Consider the following 21,291-nt stretch of genomic DNA (forward strand, 5'->3'; position numbering starts at 1 on the left):
CTTGCCCCCCTCCGTGTCAAGGAGCGGGTGGCGGCTCGGCCCCGCCCCCCCAGCGGCGATTGGTCCCTCCCGGGCCCCGCCCCTCCGGCGCGCGCGCTGGCGTCACGGCGCGGCGTGGGCGGGGCGTGGGCCTGCGCCGCGGAGCCGCCTGGGCCGGGCCGGGCCGGGCCGCTCGGGGGGATGCGGGGGGCGCGCGCGGGGGCCGCGGGCCGGGCCCGGCCTCGTCCTCGCCCTCGCCGCCGCCTCCTGCTGCTGCTGCTGCCGCTGGTGCTGGGGGCCTGCGCCGCCCCGCCCGCGCCCTGCGCCGCGCCCTGCGCCTGCCGCCGCGGCTTGCTCGACTGCAGCCGCCACCGCCTGCCCGCGCCCGCCCGCCGCCTGCCGCCGCTGCCCGCCGGCACCACCGCCCTGTGAGTGCGGCCGCGTGCAGACCCCGGGGGGGGAGCCGTCCCTGTCACGCGTGGCGCGGGGCGGTGTGGTGGCCCCGGCGGCGCACGGCGGGCTTTCGGCCGGTTGGAGACGAGCTGTCCTTGGGTGGCCCGGGAGGATGTCGCAGCTCACTTGAGAATTGCTTCAGATTCGTAGAGTAATTCGGCCCGATCAGCCGAGATGCTGCTGTGAAAAGAGCTGGCATTTTGTTTTTATTTATTCTTAGTGGTGCGGTGGTCAGACTTTCTCGTGTCCCAGCGTTAATTGGCTGTCAGAGAGTCACTTGGGCAATGCTTGTGCGAGAGAAAGGAGGAGGGCAGAGCTTGTAGGACTCGCGTTTGCGCAGGTGGTTGGGATGCATCGTCTGCTTCGACGCCTGCGCTTGGCGCCCCGTGCTCGCTGCATGTAGGACGCGCCACTCGGGTTAAACGGTGTTACGTTCCAGGTGCCGTGTGTCCCCTGCTTGTCTCTGACAGCTTGGTGTCGTCTTCCTTGCTTTTTGTTTTGGCGCTAGATACTTCCTCCTCTCACGTATTGGAAACGGGCCTCTTCCCGGTAAAGACCTGCCCCAAACTGCATCTGCGATGGAGGCAGCGGAGGGGAGCCCCCGCCAGCGGGCTGCCGGAGGCAGCGTTCTTGATCCGCTCTTCCAGTCCTGGCAGTATTGGGCATTTGTAATGGAAAGCGGAGGTGCAGACAAGCGATTTAAGTTGCTAACCCACGCAAAATGTGACGGCTTTCGTCAGGGTAGGCTGAGGTGGTCTCTAGCAGCACTCGGGGTTGGAGAGCTCACTTGGGGAGACACGGAAGGTCGCGAAGGCATGTAACGATCCAGCAGTCCTTCAGGGAACGTACTTGACTGCTGTGTAAACAGCCCGTGTATTTAAGGTGTTGCTTAGCTAATTCTAGTAATTCATGTCACTGTTTCTATTCAGCCCCAACTGACTGACAAAAAAGGAGGAGAAGGGCTCATAGCCCTCTTCAGCTGGTGTCAGGAGTAAAATGTGTTGAAGCGTTACAGGTTGCTAGGCCTTTGTTATTGCACAGTTAAGAGCAGCTGCGAAAGCAGCTTAAGCAGCACCTGGTGCATGGGGGCAAAGGAATGGAGTGGAGCCCGGGCAGGGCCCTGCCTTCCAGCACGGCTGGACTTGGATCCCTGCTGGGAAGGTGCCACGTGCTAACGCTCTAGGACTGATGTGCCTCTTTCCACCACCACCTGGCAGCCCACGGCAGGACCTTGAATGTTTCAGGAATTGGCTGTAGATTATACTGGATATTCCCTACCTTGTGCAAACTGGCTGGCTTTTTGTGCCAACGTTGTCTCTTGCTCTTTCCCCGTTGTGGGATACAGCTGTCCTCTCACCCTCTTCTGCCCGGTGCTGCACCCCCCCCCCTTTGAATTCTTTCTGGTTAATTAGAAGGGGATTATTTAAGCCCCTATCCAAAAAATATGGGTATATACATGTGTTATTGCTGTGTGACCTGAAGCAAAATGCATTGCATCTGAAAGCTTGTCTGTGTCTATACCAACCGTGCAGTTTGCCCAGTAAAACATAAAAGGGCTGTTCAAAAAGTAATGAAACTGATCCTGTAGGAAACAAAATATTTCATTTACAGGGGTTTTGAGTTAATCTTCTTTGAAGTATGCTCCTTCCGTAGCCACACACTTCTCCCAATGTTTCTGCCATTGTTGGAAGCACCTCTGATAAGCAATTTGTGGAATTGCTAAAAGCTGCTCGGTTGCACTTTGCTGTATGGTTTCCACATCACAAAGTCTTCTTCCAAGGTTTTACTTAGTTTAGGGTTGCATGGGGCCGAATCAGGTGAAAATGGAAGCTGCAGCACTTGTGGGATATGGTGTGACTTTTTTGTCTTCCCACAACTGAGAAAATCTTGAAAGGAAGATGATTTTGTGATGTGGAAACCATATAGCAAAATGCAACAGAGCAGCTTTTAGCGATTCCACAAACCGCTCATCAGGGGTGCTTCTAACAATGGCGGAAACATTGGGAGAAGTGTGTGGCTGCAGAAGGAGCATACTTTGAAGGAGATTAAGCTAAAACACCTGCAAATGATGCTGCAGGAAATAGTTTCGATACTTTTTGAACAGCTCTAGTAATCACCTGCAGCAATCCCCACCTGTTGCATCTTTCCTGGACCGTCACAGGTACAACATCACTGCAGCTCATCATTTTTGTTTGTTGTTCACCCTTCCTCTTGTCCTGTGTTGTCTGACTGCTGTAAGGCCTTTATGGTTGGGACTTTCTGCTACTCCATGCATATTTTTAGTTGTCATCTTCATTTCAGCTGAACATTAAATGGCTAGTTTGGAAGAGCGGTTAAATTACTGAGGAAAATCTAGTACCTGTGTGTGTGTATGAAGGAATAGATGGGCCCTGTTCATGGGTAGTGTTGTTGCTTCAGTTTCCTCTAGCTTAGGTCCCTTTGACTTTTACATTTCAAGCAGTTTAGAAAGAAGATCCGAACAAACGCGTTTGTTTCGAAGATATATGCAAACTCCATATTCAGTTACTTATAGCAAGTTGTGGAATACCTTGGCTTATGTAGGTGCTCAGGAACAGAACGTGTTGGGGGGACTTGGTAGTTTTGTCGAGGCAGGGGTCTGTCTGAACTGTGGGAAGCCAGACATGCCTTCATGGTATCTTGTTCTGCTCATTTCTTTGTAGCTAGTTAATGCAGCATGTAAGACAAGGAAGTTTACTCCCTTCCAGTAAATGAGGGAAAGTGGTAAAGGAGAACTGTGGAGTTTAAATCGGTGTTGATGGGTATGCATACACCCAGAAATTAGGCTTTTACAAGACTGGGCAAACTTGGGAAGGTTTGGGATGTCCATACATTGCTTTTCTCCAAGGAAGCTACTGTGTTCCTGGAAAAATGACTGGGAGTTAGTCAGGTAGCTAATGAAGAACACAAAAAGGCTTTTGTGTCTGAGAGCAGGTTTTCAGGATTACAACAGTACTTGTATTTCCCTCTGAGCAGACGAAGGGTGTGTTTAAAACTGCTTGGGCATGGCATGCAATGGGAAGAAGTGGTGTTGGCTGCTTTGCAGAGTTGTGCAATCTGATGAACGCTGTAAACAATAATTAAGTGCATGTTCTCTGTTGTGGCTTTCAGGATTTTGGCATAGGAAGTGTATGGGGCGGGTGACATCTTTTCTTCGCTACAGCTACTCTAGATATTCTGGCTCCAAACAAGGAATAGTGCACAAAAGCTGTTTAATGATAAAATTGCTAGAGGGATTTAAATAATTTACACAATTTCCCCCTCTCAGGAGGGAAAGATCTGTGCATTTAGACAGCAGTTCTGCACTACAGCTTCCTTCTGCTTCACTTAAAGGACCAGAAAGACTCCTTATTATTTTAATAAAACTTTGCCTAACTGTCTGCATAAGCTTCAAGCAGAGCTTGCCTACCACCAAGTAAGAGTTCTGTAAATGTGGGTTTTGTGATGGACATTTCAGACAACCGTAACTGTAGACAGATCTCTTGTAAATGAAGGAGTAAACATGGTACATCGTGGAGGTGACCTCATTTAAGGTCTTGGCGCAAGCCATCCATGCACGTTTCAGCGAGCTCGCACATTTTGGAGCAAAGATTGTAGGCCATGCTTACAGGGGAGAGACTTGGGGGTTGTGTTGGACAACAAGTTGAATGCAAACTGCCAGTGTGAGCCTGAAACAGAAATTGGGTAACTTTGCTGCAGTCTAGCCAATAAACTGACACGATGCAGTGGTTAGAAATAAAAGTTAAAAATCTGCACGTTATATTAAGCAAGGATTGTTTTAACAGTGGGGGTTGTTTGTTCCAGTGGTTAGTTACTATGGCTTACAGCGAGTTCTCTATCGCTGGTTACTTTAAAGCCAACATAGAATTAATTACTAGTTCAAGTTCAGTAACTAAGGTTCAACTAGACTGTAATTTTTAGGAAAAACAGCTGTGTCCTGTGCTCCATATTATGCAGGAGATTAGACAAGATGATGCATTCCCTTCTAGCCATAAAATGTTGTAACTTCTGAATATAGCACCCAACTAATTTTGTGTAGCGGAATAAAATCTAGACAGGGTGGCCTAGGAATGACATCTGATTTGACCTCGTGCACAAGACAGCTAGGCTTTTTTCCCCATATGGAGAGAAAATTCCCAAGTGGTTTTAGTGGATAAATCTGAAGAGCTTTCTTCAGCTGCAGTCAGATATAATTTATGATAAACTCTCTAAATTGTGTGTGCAGTTTTAGTCCACAGAGGTTAAAATTGTATGCATTTTAATAAAACTTGAGCAATGGTAATTGTCAGACGAAGCAAGCTTCATATACTTTGTCGGTTCCACTGGCTTTTTGGGGACTTCTGTAAAAACAGTTAATTTGGTATTTGTTTCCTCCTGTTTACTCAACAAACAAAGCAGTGCGTCTCACAATGAATGTTTAGATTGCTGCTGTGTACAATGCCAGATGAACCTTTAAATACAGAGTTTGCACATCATTGTATATTGCAAAACCTGGACTTCGGAGTGCAGATCCAAGCATGTCTGAGACGGTTGTTTTTCAGAAGAAGGAAGTACAGATTATACTTTGTCCTGGATGGAAACAACAGAAAATCTTATCTCTATGATTGAGTGATACATCCAAGTAAGGAAAGCCGGGCTCTTGTTTTTTCCCTTACCAATATACATGTTGTATCCCGTTGGTCTTTTTGCCAAAATAACAAGGTCAGCAGTAGTGGTAACGAGCTCTAAGTAGTGCCAGAATTATCTTGTAAGTAACAAACCAAATACAAAAGTTCTTGTAAAAGCAGGTAGTCATACCCTCTAGGTGTTTTTTTGTCAATGAAAACTTCTGTTACCAGCTAGGCCTAATTTATCATAGGAGTGCGCCCTTCACATAAGAATTTTAATTTAAATTTTCACAAAGAAGGTTGATGGAAAGACCAATCAAATGCATAATAATAGCATGTGATAGAGAAGATACTCTGACTCTATCAGGATAAACTATGTGGGTCTTGTAGAGGGAAAAGATTGTAGTAGTAATCAAGATTGTAAACTGTTGACTCTTAAGCTGTATCCTTTCCCAAGCAGAATGCAAATTTATTGTCCTGCTGCTGGTCCCAGTATATTTCTGCAGTAGATCTCTTTGAATTATTTATTGTAAAACAGTTGTTCTAAAACGTAGTAATAGATCATTGCATTAATCTTGTAGCTTTTATGAATATGCTTTTATGCTTTGCTATTCTGCTTTAATTTGTTTCTACATGATGAAACTAATGAAGAAGGTAGATTAATTAATAAAAACTGATTGATACTGTCAGTTGAGAGAGCTTAATGCGGGCAAGTTTGGACATCAAGACTTTGCACAAACTCATAGAGAGGTGATGACCCTACTGCCTTTCCCCAGTATTGTAAGCCAGATCAGTAGTTTCCTGTGTTCTTTGTAATATCTCCATACTTGATGGGCTCTACTGGCTTGCATACAAATTGTGACTCTTATTAGAGTGTTCAGACAGTTTTGTTGTGCCCTTGTTCATTTGTGCTTTAAAAGTTAAATCCAGCAGATTCTCACCGTAGAAAGGTCACCACGCGCCATGGAATCCCGCAGTACAGGGTTCATTTGGAAAAAGTTTGATCTGTACAATGGGAAAACACATTTTTCTACTTCCTTTCCCACTTTGATGCGCTGGATTATACCTGGCTGGCTTCTCTCCAATCTCTTATTCACCGTCCTGAAAATTAAGGGATTTGGTTCATGGTCCCTATTGAGAAAGTGAAGCAAGATCTACTGTAGGCTGGCACATGACATGGTCTGGTGGAAGAGGTAGAAAAGTGAAAGGGTCCGTTTTACCAAATCTTAAAAGAATAATGGTACCGAATCTGTAGTTCATTATCAGGTGAAATGCAAGGTGGTTCCTAAGGAGATTCAATATTTAGTTTCTTTTCCTTTTAGCAATCTGTTAAAGACACTATGGGTTTTGTCTGTAATGACACAGGATTCCAGAAGAGCAAATTTAAGAGCTTTGGCTGTGGACTGCTCTGGGCATAGAGCAGCAGAACACTGATTTCTTACCTTTTGAACCCAGGAATTAGTCTAAACTTCCTTTTTTCTTACCTGTAGCCTTTCTAGACATTCTCAATCCAGCGTGTGCAAAATGATTAATGCAAGGAATTGGCAGGAATTGTGCCTGAGATTCCCGCCCCCATCCTTTTTGGGGGTGGCAGGGGCCAAAGACTCTTAGTTAGTTGCAGTGTGGTATTTAACATGACATGGTAATGATGATGTAACAGTTTCAACCACCAGGTATAAGGTAGGCTAGTTTTAGTTAAAGTTTCCGTTTCTGTGATAACACGTGAATCCTCAGGGAACAAAATTTACTTGGGCCCAAAGCCCAGGCTTTGCTTTTCCCAGGTCTGCAATAATAGTGCAGGACCTGTGCTATATCTTACAAAGCAGTAAGATTGAAGGTATTATCTGGCAAACCATCAGGACTAATCATGAAAGCTGTGTCACAGTTCTAGGCTGACTTTTATTTCTTACTGTAGACTTTTTTCATACAGAGAATATCTCATGGTCATTTTTCCCTGCTGCCTGCAGAGCTCCCTATACTCCCACCCCATTTATAATCTAATAAGTCCTCCTCTACAGGAACAGCTACTGACATGGAAAGATGCATTGAGAAAGCTGCTTAACATATCTGGCAGTTCCTGTAGTCTAGCTGGAAATGAGGCCTTTGCACCATACGAGCAGGCAGATCTGTTCGCTGCTGGCCCGTAGCCCATAGAGCGCAGCTTATGCTCTCCAGAACTGAAAAGGTCTGGGGAGCTCAGCATTTGTATCCCTGCGCGCGGGATATTATTCACCGCATTTTTGCTTTCATCCGTGCTCTTTCTCCATATTTAGTTCTGAAGGGATTTTTAGTCGTTGCTATCTGTTGGTTGCATTAGAAACCGGTGTTATAACTATGCCCTTCTGAAAGCTTAGAAACCCAAATTTCAGAGGTCATTAAACATTAATCTGCTTCTTCAGAGTTAAGTGCTAGTGACTGCTACCACCGTGCCTAAACCACAGAGCGAGTGAGACAAGTTCAGTCTTCCACGGCCTAGTTCTCTTCTGTATTAGTTCACGTAGCGTTTATTGCTGCAGTACCCGGGCACCGTCTGATAGCGTGCTTAGCAGCGGGACTCGCATCTGCCACAAGTTTTGTTCTGTCTCCCTCTGCCCCGGCAGCCAACAGAGGTGAGCCTGCACCTGGCCTCTGGCTAGCTTCTTCGAGGTGGCTCAGGGTGGGGAGCTGGACTGCCGTACAACTGAAGGGAGAAGGAAGGATTCCTCCTCGGAGCTCTGTGTTGGCTGTTTCGGTCAAGAGGCTTCTGGTGTTAGTGACCCTTTCACCAGGCAGGAGGGGCAGAGTTCAGACGCCTGTGTGTCCGCAGCTCCTTGACAAGCAACTGGGCTGGGCTCCGGGGCTGCCGTTGGGCTGCTGCTCAGTGGTGTTGGAAGTGGTAGGAGTCCACCAGTCTGATTGAGCTGGGATCACTGGTCGGTGACCAGTGGTCACTCCTGCTGCTGAGGAGGTAGAAGACTCCAGCCACCACTTCCATGAGGAGCTGGTCTGTGCTCGGCAGTGGGTGAGCTGAGATGGCTCATTCCTGATATTTTTGCCAGAGATCCAGTCCAGATTGCAAGGGGTTGCGTGGGTTGGGTTAGAGATGATCTGTGAAAGTCCTAAGGGACAAGTTTGGGGGGCAAGGTTTAAGGTTTTGCAGCTGTAGCCTTGTCTGTGTGTGCGGCAGAATCCCAGGAGGGCAGGTCTGGGGTATTTTACCATCATGTCAGACCTGTTGTGCGCGCTCTTTAAGGTGTCCTTCGTCTATTGTAACCATGTGAATTAAAATAAAATCGGTTAGTTCCTGAGTGTTGCAGCTTAGTGCCAAAAAGAGCTACAGCCCCAATAACTAACTAGGTGGAAGGAAGATAAGCTTATTTTATTACTTTCCTATGTAGGTCTGTGGGGTGGGGGTTAAATGCTTGCTTGACTTTCCCCTCTTTTTTTATTTTTGCTGCTGACAAACAGTACATAGTGTAGAAACAAGTCCACAAAGCTATTGGGCCCAGAATTTCAATTGCAGACTGCTCCATTTCATCTCCACCGTCTCGGAAGAAGAAAAAGCATTGAGTGATTTCCATAGCTTTCTGTAGGTTATCTCTGAAATTTTCTTTGCAGGCCCAAGTTATCATTCACAAATCTGTTGTTTTTCTGCGTGTCTTATCTGAATTATTTACATCCTGATGGAACTAAATGAGTACATTAGCAGCACCTCTGACTCTGCATGATATCAAGAATGTTAATAATTCATCGCTTATTACAGCTTGATCCCTATAGGTTAGCATGAGTGGGAATTTAGTTCACAACATTAATAAGGCCTTATTTCTTCTCTCTTGAAGATCTGTTTTTTCTCATCTGCCCATAAATATTCAAACAGCATCAGGGTTTCTGGTAATGGGAACGATGAAAGGAAGGTAAGCTATATTACTGACTGCTCATAGATGTTAGGGTCGGAAGGGACCTCAGGTCGAGTTGATGTTGAAGAATAAAGACTCAGTCTGGCTTTGTAACAAGTCTCGGATGTAGTGAGGGATGGACTGTTAGGTGTTTTTGGAGGAGAAAATTCCCAAGGCAGGTCAAGCATGTTTAGAAACCTGAAATGCATATGCAATTGCTGAGTCTTGAGTGGTAAGTCCACACCAGTACAACGCACTGCTGTACGATATTGTGGTGTTAGGGGGTTTTTGCAATTGTTCCAAAGCAGCTAAGACTGGCCACTGTCAGGGTCCTCAGATGGATTAACTGTCTCTACTTGTACAATGCACTTGACTTCCCGAATTAGCACATTAGCCAGGGAAGTCCTCAGATCGCAGGCTAGACATATTGTTGGCAGCCAGCCTCAGAACTCAACTGGTAAACAGCGGTTTTGAGACGAATGCTGCCCTTGTAGAACGGCAGGTAAACTCTTCTGTTTCTGCTGCCGCTTCTGCTGACTTGTGTGGATTCCTGTGGATTCACCTGCCTTCTCTCCTTACGTTTGAATGGCAGCGTGGCTATGGTGTAGAACTGGAATCCATCAAATCTATGAAAAGACATGCTTGCCTATCCCAGCCCTGCAGTGCATGGCAACTGGGAACTGCTAAAGAGCTTGCAAAGAGGACAGATCCCTGTTCTTCAATGCACTTCTCAGTTGGTTCTGATCTGCCCTTCCCTCTAGTTGTCCAAATCAAATGCAGTATGTTTGCATCTGTAGGTATTTGTTGGTGTTTGTAGCTCATGGTTTCCCCATCCTCATTCAGCCTTCTTGATAATTTGAGGCCAGTTGTTTTGTCTCTGGATGTGGCAGTCGCAACCGCATAAACAAGCTGCATGATTTTACAAAAATACCGTTTTGTCTTCAACCAAGCTCTGAATTGAGAGGTTTATAAGCAAGAGACGGGGGGGTGTGTGTGTGATTCAAACAATGTCACTGTTGCAACATAGACAATGTTTGCCTCGCACGCTTGGAAGGTGTTTTAGGAGGCTCTGGGGGTCGTCTTGGTCCGTACCGAAACTCTGTCTAGAAAGCATAAATCTCGCTGCACCTGAAGGTGATTCTGGGGAAGAGCAAAAACCGTCTTTCAAGCATGGCTTAATTTGTGACTCTTAAATTTCAGATCACTGTCAGATAAATATTGCCTGCTTCTAAAAATGAGTGGCTTCTTAGTCTTTTGGTAAAGGTGGGCTTTTTTATCTCCTCGGTTAAGTGTCAGGATAAAAGTGTTTCCTTTCACATAGTGTTGGTATTGAGAGAAATGAATAGCTCACGACATTTTATGTAAGGAAGAGTTTTTAGCCCGTATCCTTTTGGAGACCTCTAAGGACTATGTTTAGAAAATTAATCGGTCTGCTGGAGAAACGTTCTTTGCAGCTCCTACCGTAATTTGACTTGTTAGTGGTCTTGGAAAGGTTTGTCTTCATGTTTGTAGTGTGCCTAACAGTGTAGGCTCTGGCTGCTAAACAGTACCGTATACCACTCGGTGAATACCGTAAATCAGCTAGTTAACAGTGCGATCAGTCTGTGCAACTAGTTGCTTGAAGGTTCAGAAGCTAACAAGGTATCTGATGTTGTTTTTTTTCTCTTTCTCTCTCTCTCTTGCTGTAGCAGTTGTAACAGGATTATTGGTATTGCGTAGTTTGCTTTGACAGTCCATTTTCCTCGGCATTTCTCGTAGGATCAAGAGAGGTCTCTTCTGCAAAACGTTACTGTAGCAGGAGGAAGGTAAACAATATAGAAGTACAAGAAAATAAAAATAAGATTATGCAGACTTGGCTTCGAAGCTCACAGAAATGTTAGAGTAGCTGTGATAGAGCAGTAGCGTTGTGGTGTAAAATGCACGTGTGGAGCTGCAATTACCAGACTCGGGCTTACGAAATGAAGTAAAAAAGTGCTTTTGTGGAGGTAAATCAGCAGAAAGATCCCGTTCCGTGTGTACTTCTGACCCGCCTGGGTCCCCTTGCTAACGGCAGCAGTGTCAGAAGGGCTTGCACGTGCCCAGACCTTGGGGACGAGTTGCAAAGGATGTTTTCTGGAAATGAATTTGGAGCGCTCTCAAGGTGCTAAAGGACTGAAATCCTGATGGAACTTGCTTCAAATTCAAACTTGTCTTTTGTTACATTCGTGAAGAGTATTCCTTTCTCTTAAAACACAAAAGCAATCCTGACTGCAAACCCAATTAAAGCGTGGAACATGCAATTATATTAGAAGGTTCTGCTTAGAAACTGCCTATAAAGACTTACCAACGTGTCTAGAAGCATCTGTGCCACGTGCTGCGTACGTCCTAACTTTCTCCAGGCTTTAGTTGCTCAACTTTTTATAAGCAATTCAGTGCGTGACGGTTTACCACATCTGAAAGAGCCCCACAAAGGTGACGGGCTGTTGCTTGTGCCAGCTTAACTTGATTATCATGGTTACAGCTATAATAGCCATTCAGGGTGAAAGTATCTAACGTTTTGCTGATAGGTCTGACTTGCGCTAACTGGGACGCGACTTTCTGCTGTGATGGCCGTTGTTCAAACATGCATGCGTCTGTCAACACGGCGCTTGTGCTGATGAGATAGTACAGGTAACAGAGACGGGTAACAGTTTGTCTCACAAACTCGGTGTTGTTAAAACACCAGGCTGGGATTGTCAGGACAAGCCCACCTGGGTTTCATCTCGGATCCAGAGAGATGCCAAAATGCATTAATACGGTGGATTTTTTTTTTTTTTTAATGACCAGCTCTGTGTAAAGTGCTAGTTGTCTCTCTATATAACAAAGGCTGAAACCAAGTTTCCATTGTAAGCCTGCTCTGGATGATCCCCGAGTCGCTTCAGAATGTGTCTTAGCCCCTGCCCTAAGGAGCTTTATCTCATCTCATCATTGCCTGTGTAATACAGATAGCAGTTCTTACACCTGGTCAGGGGCAAGAGCAGGGGATTTTGCAAAATGATGAAGGGGATGAGATGAAAAGGCCCAGTAGGACTTGGCCTTCGCAAGCTGCCCAGGTTCTGCATTCCCTCCCCATAAGCAAAAGCAGATGATTGGGGCAAAAGCAGTACTGTGTTCCCGCTCCTCGTTTGTGTGCTTTTTGTGCAGAGACTGTTACATAAAATAAACCCACCTTTACCAGTGAAGCCATCTGTCAAAAGTTTTGCACGTGGTGGGGGAGGAAGGAGAGAGAAGATGGGGTCACTGCTGTAAAGCCCTTCCCAATGGTTGAGGTGCTGAAGGGTGTGGGGGGTGGGTTTCCTTCTACGTCCTTCCTTACCTTGAGGTATTGTAAAAGTTTGCTGCTAAAATCACATAAAGCATCCTTGCAGTAGGTGTTTCAGCAGTAATGACCTTTTATCCTGTCAAACCATGCTTTTTAACAAAAGGTTAACCTAGTCAAACAGTGGCATAAAACATAGCTGGGTCGTCTTCACAAGTAACTAGTATGGCAAGCTCAAAGAAACCTTTCCTCTAGTATAATATGAATAATGCATTCCAGAAACACAAAGAGATTGAACTTCCCTTGTTGCGGATTTCAGATTAAATGACTTGCATTATGTAGCACACAATGACCTGGATCCAGGCTGCAGAATAACCTCCCGGTTCTCTTTGTCCTCCAGGGATTTAAGTCATAATCACTTACTGTCATCTAACTGGAGCATTGAAGTGTCTATTCACACGCTGCAAGAAGTGTAAGTTAATCAAGTTATTGTTTGTTTTAAATAATTAAGTGCAGAGTTCCTGCATATTCCTAATTAGTTTCTAAGCTAGGACTCCTAAGGCATGTCGAGAGACTTGGTCTGTATTACTGAAAAATATCTGAAGCAAGGTAGAAGAGGTGGTCTCCTGTCCCCACCCCCTGCCCCCCTTACCTGCATGCTACACGCTAGGCCAGGAGTTGCTCACCTGTAGAGGCCTGCTCTAGCAGGACTAGCACTGATGGCAGGGTTTAAAACTGGAAACTGGGCATTGGTTTTTGAGCACTGTTAAGTTTTGATCCTGCTAAACTAATTTACGTACAGGGTAAGACGACTTTTTCCTATTATTCTCTTCAGATTTGTTTCTATACTTGGTGTTTGGGAGTCTCTTAGCTTTATCCACTGCTGAATGTCATGAATACAGCTGGAGGGTTTACAATGCTGTGGTGTCAGGGGAAATGTTTATCAGTTACCCTGCTGTCTAGAATGGCTTTTTCCCTTCTTAAAATGCCAGTAAAGAAATCTCTCTTTCAGGAAGATGAATTACAATGAGCTAAGTGAAATTCCGTACTTTGGAGAACCAACTTCTAATATTACTCTTCTCTCATTGTAAGTAAATATTTATTTAACGACGTTGAAAAATAACTTATTTCTCTTAAACAAGTGGGGAAGATTGAAAGAAGTTGAAAACCAGATTAAAAAAAACAACCCCTAAACTTGTTTAAACCTCTCAGAATTATAGTGTCAGGGTCAATGTAGTTTGTTCTTTAAAAAAAAAAAAAGCCCCCGCCCCAAAACCAGCAGCCCCTATTAAGTGAAATCCAGTCGACTGGGTGTCCCCTTTGTCCTCTTGTCATGAGACGTGTGTGGTTTTGCTGCAGTGGAGGAAATGTTTTCCGAATTCAAAAACTCCCTGCAACCAGGCCCCCAGAATTCAAACCTTGCTTTAAAAAAGCAGCCCGACAGATTGTAGCCATCAGGGTGGCAGGGAGGGGCTGTGCCAGGATGCAAAACACATATGGCTCTGTTCATTTGCACTCTGAAGCACACATGAAATGTCTCGCCCAAAGCCCTATAGCTAGTTGTGGTGCGGAGCTTGCAGTGTGGTCCAGTGATTGTCCTTAAGTTGCTCTCTCTTGTTTGTAGAGTTCACAATACCATTCCAGAGATAAATGCTGAGCAACTCCAAGTTTATCTTTCATTGGAGAACCTAGATCTTAGCTTTAACCTCATCTCGGAAATCAAAGCGTCTTCGTTCCCACGAATGCAGCTGAAGTACCTGTAAGTATGAGAGAGTTGGCCTGTGATGAGCTGAACTGGCTGATGTGCAGCCTGGTGACATGCCATCACACGGCACAAGATTACAAGATTAGGTTGTCACAGTCTAGTGCCCCCCCCCAAATGCCCCTGTTTTTTTTCCTAGTGACTTGGGTTGGGAGCGAGGAGTCGGTCCAGACCCCTTGGTCGACTTGCCACGTGATTCTGATCCTTATCCTTGGAACTACCCTGAAGTGCCTGTGCTCTGCATAGAGAAGTGATGGTCCCCTGCCCAAGGGAGTCTGAGAGTTGAAGGGCCCATCTACACTAGGTTTATTTAGAGATGGATGGCAGAGTCATGGTGAACTGTGCACCTCATGATGCGATTTCCACCCCCACTCCACTGCCTTCCTTTAAATTCATTGCACACATTGAAACAAGGTCTTCATCATTCTTTCCTCACATTGCACTGAAAATTATTTTTATCTTCTTGGCTCTGGTAGAAGTCATGTGAGATCAGGAAGCCTGTTTCTGACGACCAGCAGCAGGAATGGGTGGCCTCCTTGTGAAGGCTTGTTCTTGTTCATCTTGGGCAGGTTGCTTAACTGCTTTTTGTCTTAGTCACGCCTGTTTTTTTTAGAGAATTGGGGGGTGGGGGGGAATGGGAATCATTTGCCAGCTGTTCCTTTGGGAAGACAAGTTGAGTTGTGATACTGGAGCTGAAATCCCCAACACTGGGGACCTGACAGCCTTGCAAGAAATCTTTAGGTTTAGTGTAAGTTAGCGAGTCTGAGTCGTACGTGCCATGTTTAGTAGAGTTTTTTCTAAGTTCCAGAATTCTTTTCTTCTCCCCTCCTAGGAATCTGAGTAACAACAGAATAACTACCCTGGAAGCGGGTTGCCTTGATAATCTTTCCAGCTCTCTAATGGTGGTGAAACTGAACAGAAATCGAATCAGCGCGATTCCACCAAAGATTTTCAAATTGCCTCATGTGCAGTTCCTGTAAGTGGAGGCCCCCGGCCTAGTACTTATATTTGTATCACTCACTTGAGCATGTATTCTTGGTGGATGCCGAAGTGTTTCTGAAGATGTCTTAATACATACAGCTATCTTTTCAACCCCCCCCCTCCTTTTTTTTTTTAAGGGAACTTAAAAGGAACCGGATTAAAACGGTGGAAAGTCTTACATTCCAGGGTCTGGAATCTTTAAAGTCATTAAAGATGCAGCGTAATGGGATTAGCAAACTTATGGATGGAGCGTTCTTTGGCTTGGATAGTATTGAAGAATTGTAAGTGTGTTTGGTGTGGAATTTGTGTTGGGGGTCCTGGTTGCAGCTCTGGGAGTGGGCCACTCACTGAACATTTGTTCATGTTTCCAGGCTTCATTGCAGTTGTCAGTGAGCAACACAACAAATGTATTTACACTGTCCTTCTTCCCCATGGAAGCTTATGGCTTCTGACCTTGAAGAGAAACTACAGAGGGTCCATGGACAGTAGTGCATGTCTCCTCTGCCATCTTTCTGCTTCACCCAGGTCATCCAGAGCATTTCACCCTCTGGTTGACTCTTTCTGCTACTTCGCTAAGGCTTTGCAGTCTCCTGGCTGTTGAACAAATTGTGTCCACCCATAGTGGGTTCCAGTCAGCCCCTGCAACCTAGGTGTTGTAGTTGTCAGCCAGTCGTTGGTGCTGCCTTACAGCAATAATTAGATAATTTTGTTTTCCCCTCCCCAACCTCCTGAGGAATGGCACTCCAAAGAAAAATACATAATGGAACAAGGTCTGACTGATTTATCTGATGATGGCATTATAAATAGGATGGCCTTCCAACTGAGGTATGGGTTCAGTGTCTTAGCTGTATTAGTGTCTGACGTTAGCCACGCTGTGCTTCCAAAAGTTTCAGGGGAGTTGTTTTTTGTAAAACAAGAATCCGTGTTCCTCAAACAGCAAGAGCAGGAAGAGATGACAGGAACCTGGATTGGCTGCTCGCTCGTGGTGACCTTGGTCTAGTCACTTAACCTTTTGGTGGTGCATGTGGTGGGTTTGGGTTTCTTCTTACCCAAGTGGGCTCTCTAAACTGGGTATGTTCATGTGTATCGGGGTGCTGGAGAGTTCAGTGCTAATAAATTACTTAGAAATCCACGGCTGGGGAGTATTGCAAAAATATGTGTTGCCTCATTGAATATCTGTTTGAAAAATGTTTTCTCTAATTCTTTAGAGAGCTGGAACATAATAACCTGACTGAAGTAAACAAGGGCTGGCTGTATGGCTTGCGGTCGCTGCAACAGCTCTACGTTAGTCAGAATGCCATTAACAGGATCAGCCCAGATGCATGGGAGTTCTGCCAGAGGCTTTCTGAACTGTAAGTGCTGGGCTGAATTTCAGTGGGGCTGTTGTGATGTTACCAAGAACAGATTGGATTGAACATGTATGGCAAGAATGAAGATTGCTGAAGAAAGTTCACAGTCCCCTTTCTAGGCCTTTGTGGAAAACTGCATAATTTGTAATGAAAAGCTTGTGAGAATAAGTCTGAACAAGGGGATTTAATTCCTCAAGGCCTATCATTTGATATTTTTACCTTCAGTTGGTCCTTCCTCCCCGCCCTCTTACAGTGTACTTCTGATGTTTGTAGGGACTTGTCATACAACCAGCTGACCCGCCTGGATGAATCTGCTTTTGTGGGACTCAGCTTACTGGAAAAATTAAACCTGGGTGACAACCGAGTCAGTCATATTGCAGATGGTGTCTTTAAAGGATTGTCAAATCTTCAGATTCTGTAAGTACAGGCAGGTGCTGATTTGCTTTTAAAATAAAGGCAGCAGAGGCCATGAATGCTGCTGACACGGGGATCTAACGCACTAAACAGCCTGTGAGTTTTTGTGGCTGCTGGGATTCCGCTTTGCCTTTAGTGACAGCAGGGTCTGCAGGGGCCCAGACTTCAGGCTGTATTTCGAGAAATAAATACATATATAAACAAAGCAGATTTAGTGCAGGTGGAAAGCAGGAGTTCAGCCACCCTTGAGAGCGTCCTGTGAACCCACAGAACTAATTAATGTATACCACCAGTGACAGTCTTACCTCACCTCCTTTGGGAAGGGAGGTGGTGTGGTCATCTTAGTCTTTTAAGTGCTAGTTATGGGGATAGCCTGTCAGTCCAGACCCCATATGCCAATTTAACTTCTCATTGTGTATCGTTTGGACTCCAAAGACCGAAAACTCAAACTGGCTAGAGGTATGCAGTGCCATCTCCATTCAAAGGCAGGCTTTCTGCAGCAGCTTTACTGAGTATTCCTAATGAATACTCTATTCCCTTCTATTTTGCCAGAAGTCCATCCTGGCACTTACTGACAACACCCTCAGTAGATCTGAACCCTCTAATTTTCCTAAACAGAGCTCACTGGAAAAAGAGCTAAAGTTTATAACTCTCTGTTTGTTCATTAAGAAGTGCCTAAATAGGCAAAATCACCAGAGGGACTTATGTAAGCAGTCATATTCTGTTAACCTTAGTGCAACCTTTTAATGGAATAATTAAAACTAATCCCTTGGATTTAGAGTAGCATGAAAAAGAACAAGAGCAGATTAATTAGTAGATTTTGTTGGGCTGTTAAGGGGCGTCACACAGCTGACAGACAGGCCACTTGGTTCAGGATGGGGGAATGTTCTCAGACAAGGGGCAGTGGTGATTAACAAGGCTCCAAGCATTCATGCCTAACGAAGCATGAGGAGCAAACTGTTGGTGCACACAATGAGGTTCTCTTTTTCTCTTGGGCTGTTGAGAAGGGGGCAGGGGAGTTTGTTCACGTCGTACAGGTAAGTGCAGTTACTTCAAGCATGCAGAATAATAGTCAAATTATTTCCATTGTTGTCCCCTGCCTGCCTGACATTTCAGTGTTAAGACAGGCTTAAAACTGCTCTTTGTACCCGGTGCTTTTACACCCCACTTTTTCCTTGAAAGGTAGTGCGTGTGGTTACCATAGAGAAACTGCAGATTATATATGGGTTATAAATGCATTAGATTAACAGGTGCAGAACAGATTACATCTAAGAACAGAGGAGAAGTTCCGAAGTCTTCAATCTTATCGCCTTGTTTTTTACTTTGCATTATTGTGACGGACTTGGCAGGAACACTACACCAGTACTAACAATGCAAAGGTCTGGAATGGGCAGACCCTCGGAGAACTCCAGAAGCAAGTTTTCCAGTTGGGAGACTTGACTAGTACCTCTGAATAAATGTAGCCCCAGGCAGTGCCACTTATTTGGAATACACTTTTTATCAAGAACCTCACATGTATCATCTAGCATGAATATGTTACAAAATACAAACGAGTCTGTCAGGGAGAGCTCTGATTTGGCATTCACATAAATTGCTGCTTGGGCTAGATTGTGTGGCCTCTGCTTAGAGTGGAGAGCATTGCTGCTCATTGGAGTCAGTGAAATTACTTGTGAGCACGTGCTTGTCAACGTGAGTAAAGGTGGCAGAGGTCAGACCCTCGTTTATAATATTTGCCCGGTGGAATTCTGGATGCTCTTAATTAGCTTTCCTTTAAATTCATTCTGAATAGAACAGACAGATCTGTATTGTGGAAGATGCTGCTGTAGGATGCTAATGCAAACAGCTGAGGTTACAAAACAGGAGGAATAAAAATAAATAGCAGTGATTGCCACAGGGGGAATGCCTGAGTCAGGGACTTCTGGTGTATTCCTATGTGGTAATTGACCTACCCAAAAATGACCGCCAGGAAACAACTTTTATATTAAATGGTGGATTTAACTATCGCTGTCCTTAACTTTCAGAACTTCTTTTATGACAGTTGCATGTCAGCTCAGGCTCATAAATGAATGCATTTAAAATATTGATTGCTTTACTTTAACATCTCCCACATCATACACTGCCATATCTACAGATAACCTCGATTGTACGAAAGTATTGAAAGGCAGATGAAAATTGTAGCTTGAAGGAAAAATCGTTGATGAATCCTTGACATTCAGGCGATAAGGAAATATTACTGCAACTATTATCCTTCCCTCCCCTCCCCAGCTGAAGCATCTAATCCTGTCCACACCACAGACACCATTTTGCTTTTATCATTTATTCTTCTGCTCTACTAGGGACACAAATGTTGTCCAAGGGTCAGACAGAAATCTGATTAGCTGGTAACAAGATTTGTGAGCAGAACACTCGCACTCACTCTGGAAATATGGTCCATCTTGGCTGGCAGCTCTGTGCTGCAATCTATATGTAATCTTTCAATATGCTAATGTTATTACAAACCTGTCACTCAGTAAGGTTAACATGACTAGCATATTGCTTAATTGACTTAAACAAGCCAACTCACTTCAGGAGTTGCTCCCTGTTTCTGGTAAAGGACTTGTCTCGCACGAGCATTAGCCAGATTGTCAGTCGTGCTTTCGTAAATATTGGCTCAAAGACCGCACCTTGGAGCTTCTGGGTTCGGTTTGTGGCTCTGCCAATGACGTTGTGGCCGTGGACAGGTTTTTTGTCTTCCTGTCTTGTAGCAGTTGTTTTCCTGTTGATCATGTCAAGGCTTAATGTTTGTGAAACAGTAAAAAAATCCTTTGGAAAGCGCTGCACAAAAGCCCAGTACTATTTATACAAAAATATTCTTTATCATGGTTACTAATAACTAGTGAGCGATATAATTTTCCAAGTGTGTAAGCAAGACTTTTCTATTTTTGTAGCGATATGCGGAACAATGAGATCTCATGGGCCATAGAAGATGCCAGTGAAGCCTTCGCAGGTCTCAACAAGCTCAGTAAATTGTACGTATTATGAGCCATAGAAATGACCATTATCTCAAAGCATTTGGAATAAAAAAGAAGCTAGAAATATTAACTGACAAGTAGTTTAAGTTCAAACATGAAACAAGACAAAAAGTCTTTCCAGTCAACAATGCTTATATATAGTTGTACCTCCTGTGTGCTAGATGTTACTCAGTGCAGACACCAAGTAATGCAGTTAATAGAATCCAATACAGAATAACTCGAGAAAAAACCTAAGGTGGGAGCTATGCTGCTGTAAATTATGTGGGTGTAAACTGTTTATTTTTGTCCTGGGATAGCCACTTCCTCAAGGTAGATGGGCTCTTAGCAGATTTTCTGCCATCATAAAATGTCAGAAGTGCCCAATTGCATCACACCAGTAGCCCATCTAACCCAGTATCCTCTGACAGTGGTAGGAGTGGCTTTTTTAGAAGGAAAGCATCTGAACAGGATACACCTGAAGTGATCTGTCCCTTGTCATACCCTCCCTGGCTTCCAGCATCTAGTGATGAGATGCTGCATTAGTGCTTACTTTGGTAGTTTGTACTCTGGGAGGGCTTTTTGATTTATCTGCTCCCAACACTGATATAAGCCGTATGGGTGTGTGCATGACCACTGTGTGAGTTGTTAGCACTAGTGTATGCCCAGGTCCTTGGCCCAGGCTAGGAAATCAGCTGCTTGTTTACCAGTTGTATTCAGAGGTAGATCTCCCCTGAGCTTCTGTCAAACATGTGAGAAGTGCCTGCACATGTAGAACAAAACCATTTCCAGTACCGTTTCAGAAAGGAGGCTTGAGACCTGAAGTCTCAGTTGTGCTTTCTAAAATAGCTCTGTTGGCTATGTTGATACCTAAAACTGCTCTCGGTAGCATTTTACTGAAAGCTTTGCCGAGAGAGATTGCGAGCCAGTGGTTCAGCTGTTCGCATAGAAAGAACTAACGGTGCCTGGCATTTTCATCTCCCAAAAAGAAACAACTTAATTCTGATGTCTAATGTATGTAATAACCTGAAAGCTTGCATGGTTGCAGTAGCTTGTGCAGGCTAAGAGCATCTGCCTCTGCAGCGTTCGAACTTTCTGGAATTCTCCTTTTTCTTGTGCCACGGGTGGAACTTGGGTTTGGCAGTGGGCATTGATTAACTTTCGTCAGCCTTGTCAGAATATTAGATTTCACTTCAAAATTCTTTGGGGGAAGGAGGAAGGCTTTGTATGCAGGGGTGCTAACAGGAGGTTTCTGTCCAGGTCAGGAAAGACCTCCTGGTAGGTCCGTACGGTGGGCAGTGCTGTTCTGCAGAGCTGTAGTACTTAGCCTGTCAGATTTTTACACAAACACTTGAGCCTTAATTTGCCAGTTAATAAAGTGCTGTGTATGACTGTGGGTTTCCTATTCTATTGGACTATCAGACATTACAAGGAACTTGTATTCTTGAACTAATATTGACTTTCAGGTTTTCTTTCTGTGGGGGGTTTCTTTCAGAATTCTGCAAGGAAACCAGATTAAGTCCATCATAAAGAAAGCGTTCTCGGGCCTTGAAGCACTTGAACATCTGTAAGTATTCTTGCCTTGCAGA

At 44.7% G+C, this 21,291-nt stretch overlaps 1 protein-coding gene across 1 annotated transcript in view; it reads left to right on the forward strand.

Annotated features, from left to right (window-relative positions):
- The first annotated feature begins 212 nt into the window (after window positions 1-212).
- The window catches only part of LRIG2 (leucine rich repeats and immunoglobulin like domains 2), a 35,345-nt gene continuing 14,266 nt past the window's right edge, over window positions 213-21,291 (forward strand). Inside the window, exons 1-10 of the mRNA XM_059717432.1 lie at window positions 213-407; window positions 12,610-12,681; window positions 13,222-13,296; window positions 13,834-13,968; window positions 14,804-14,947; window positions 15,090-15,233; window positions 16,161-16,304; window positions 16,575-16,718; window positions 19,643-19,723; window positions 21,198-21,269. Coding sequence (XP_059573415.1) covers window positions 13,226-13,296; window positions 13,834-13,968; window positions 14,804-14,947; window positions 15,090-15,233; window positions 16,161-16,304; window positions 16,575-16,718; window positions 19,643-19,723; window positions 21,198-21,269 — 935 coding nt within the window. The 5' untranslated portion in view covers window positions 213-407; window positions 12,610-12,681; window positions 13,222-13,225. The remainder of the gene's footprint in view (window positions 408-12,609; window positions 12,682-13,221; window positions 13,297-13,833; window positions 13,969-14,803; window positions 14,948-15,089; window positions 15,234-16,160; window positions 16,305-16,574; window positions 16,719-19,642; window positions 19,724-21,197; window positions 21,270-21,291) is intronic.

This window comes from Alligator mississippiensis, chromosome 14 (genome assembly GCF_030867095.1).
Source record: "Alligator mississippiensis isolate rAllMis1 chromosome 14, rAllMis1, whole genome shotgun sequence".
NCBI lineage: Eukaryota > Metazoa > Chordata > Crocodylia > Alligatoridae > Alligator > Alligator mississippiensis.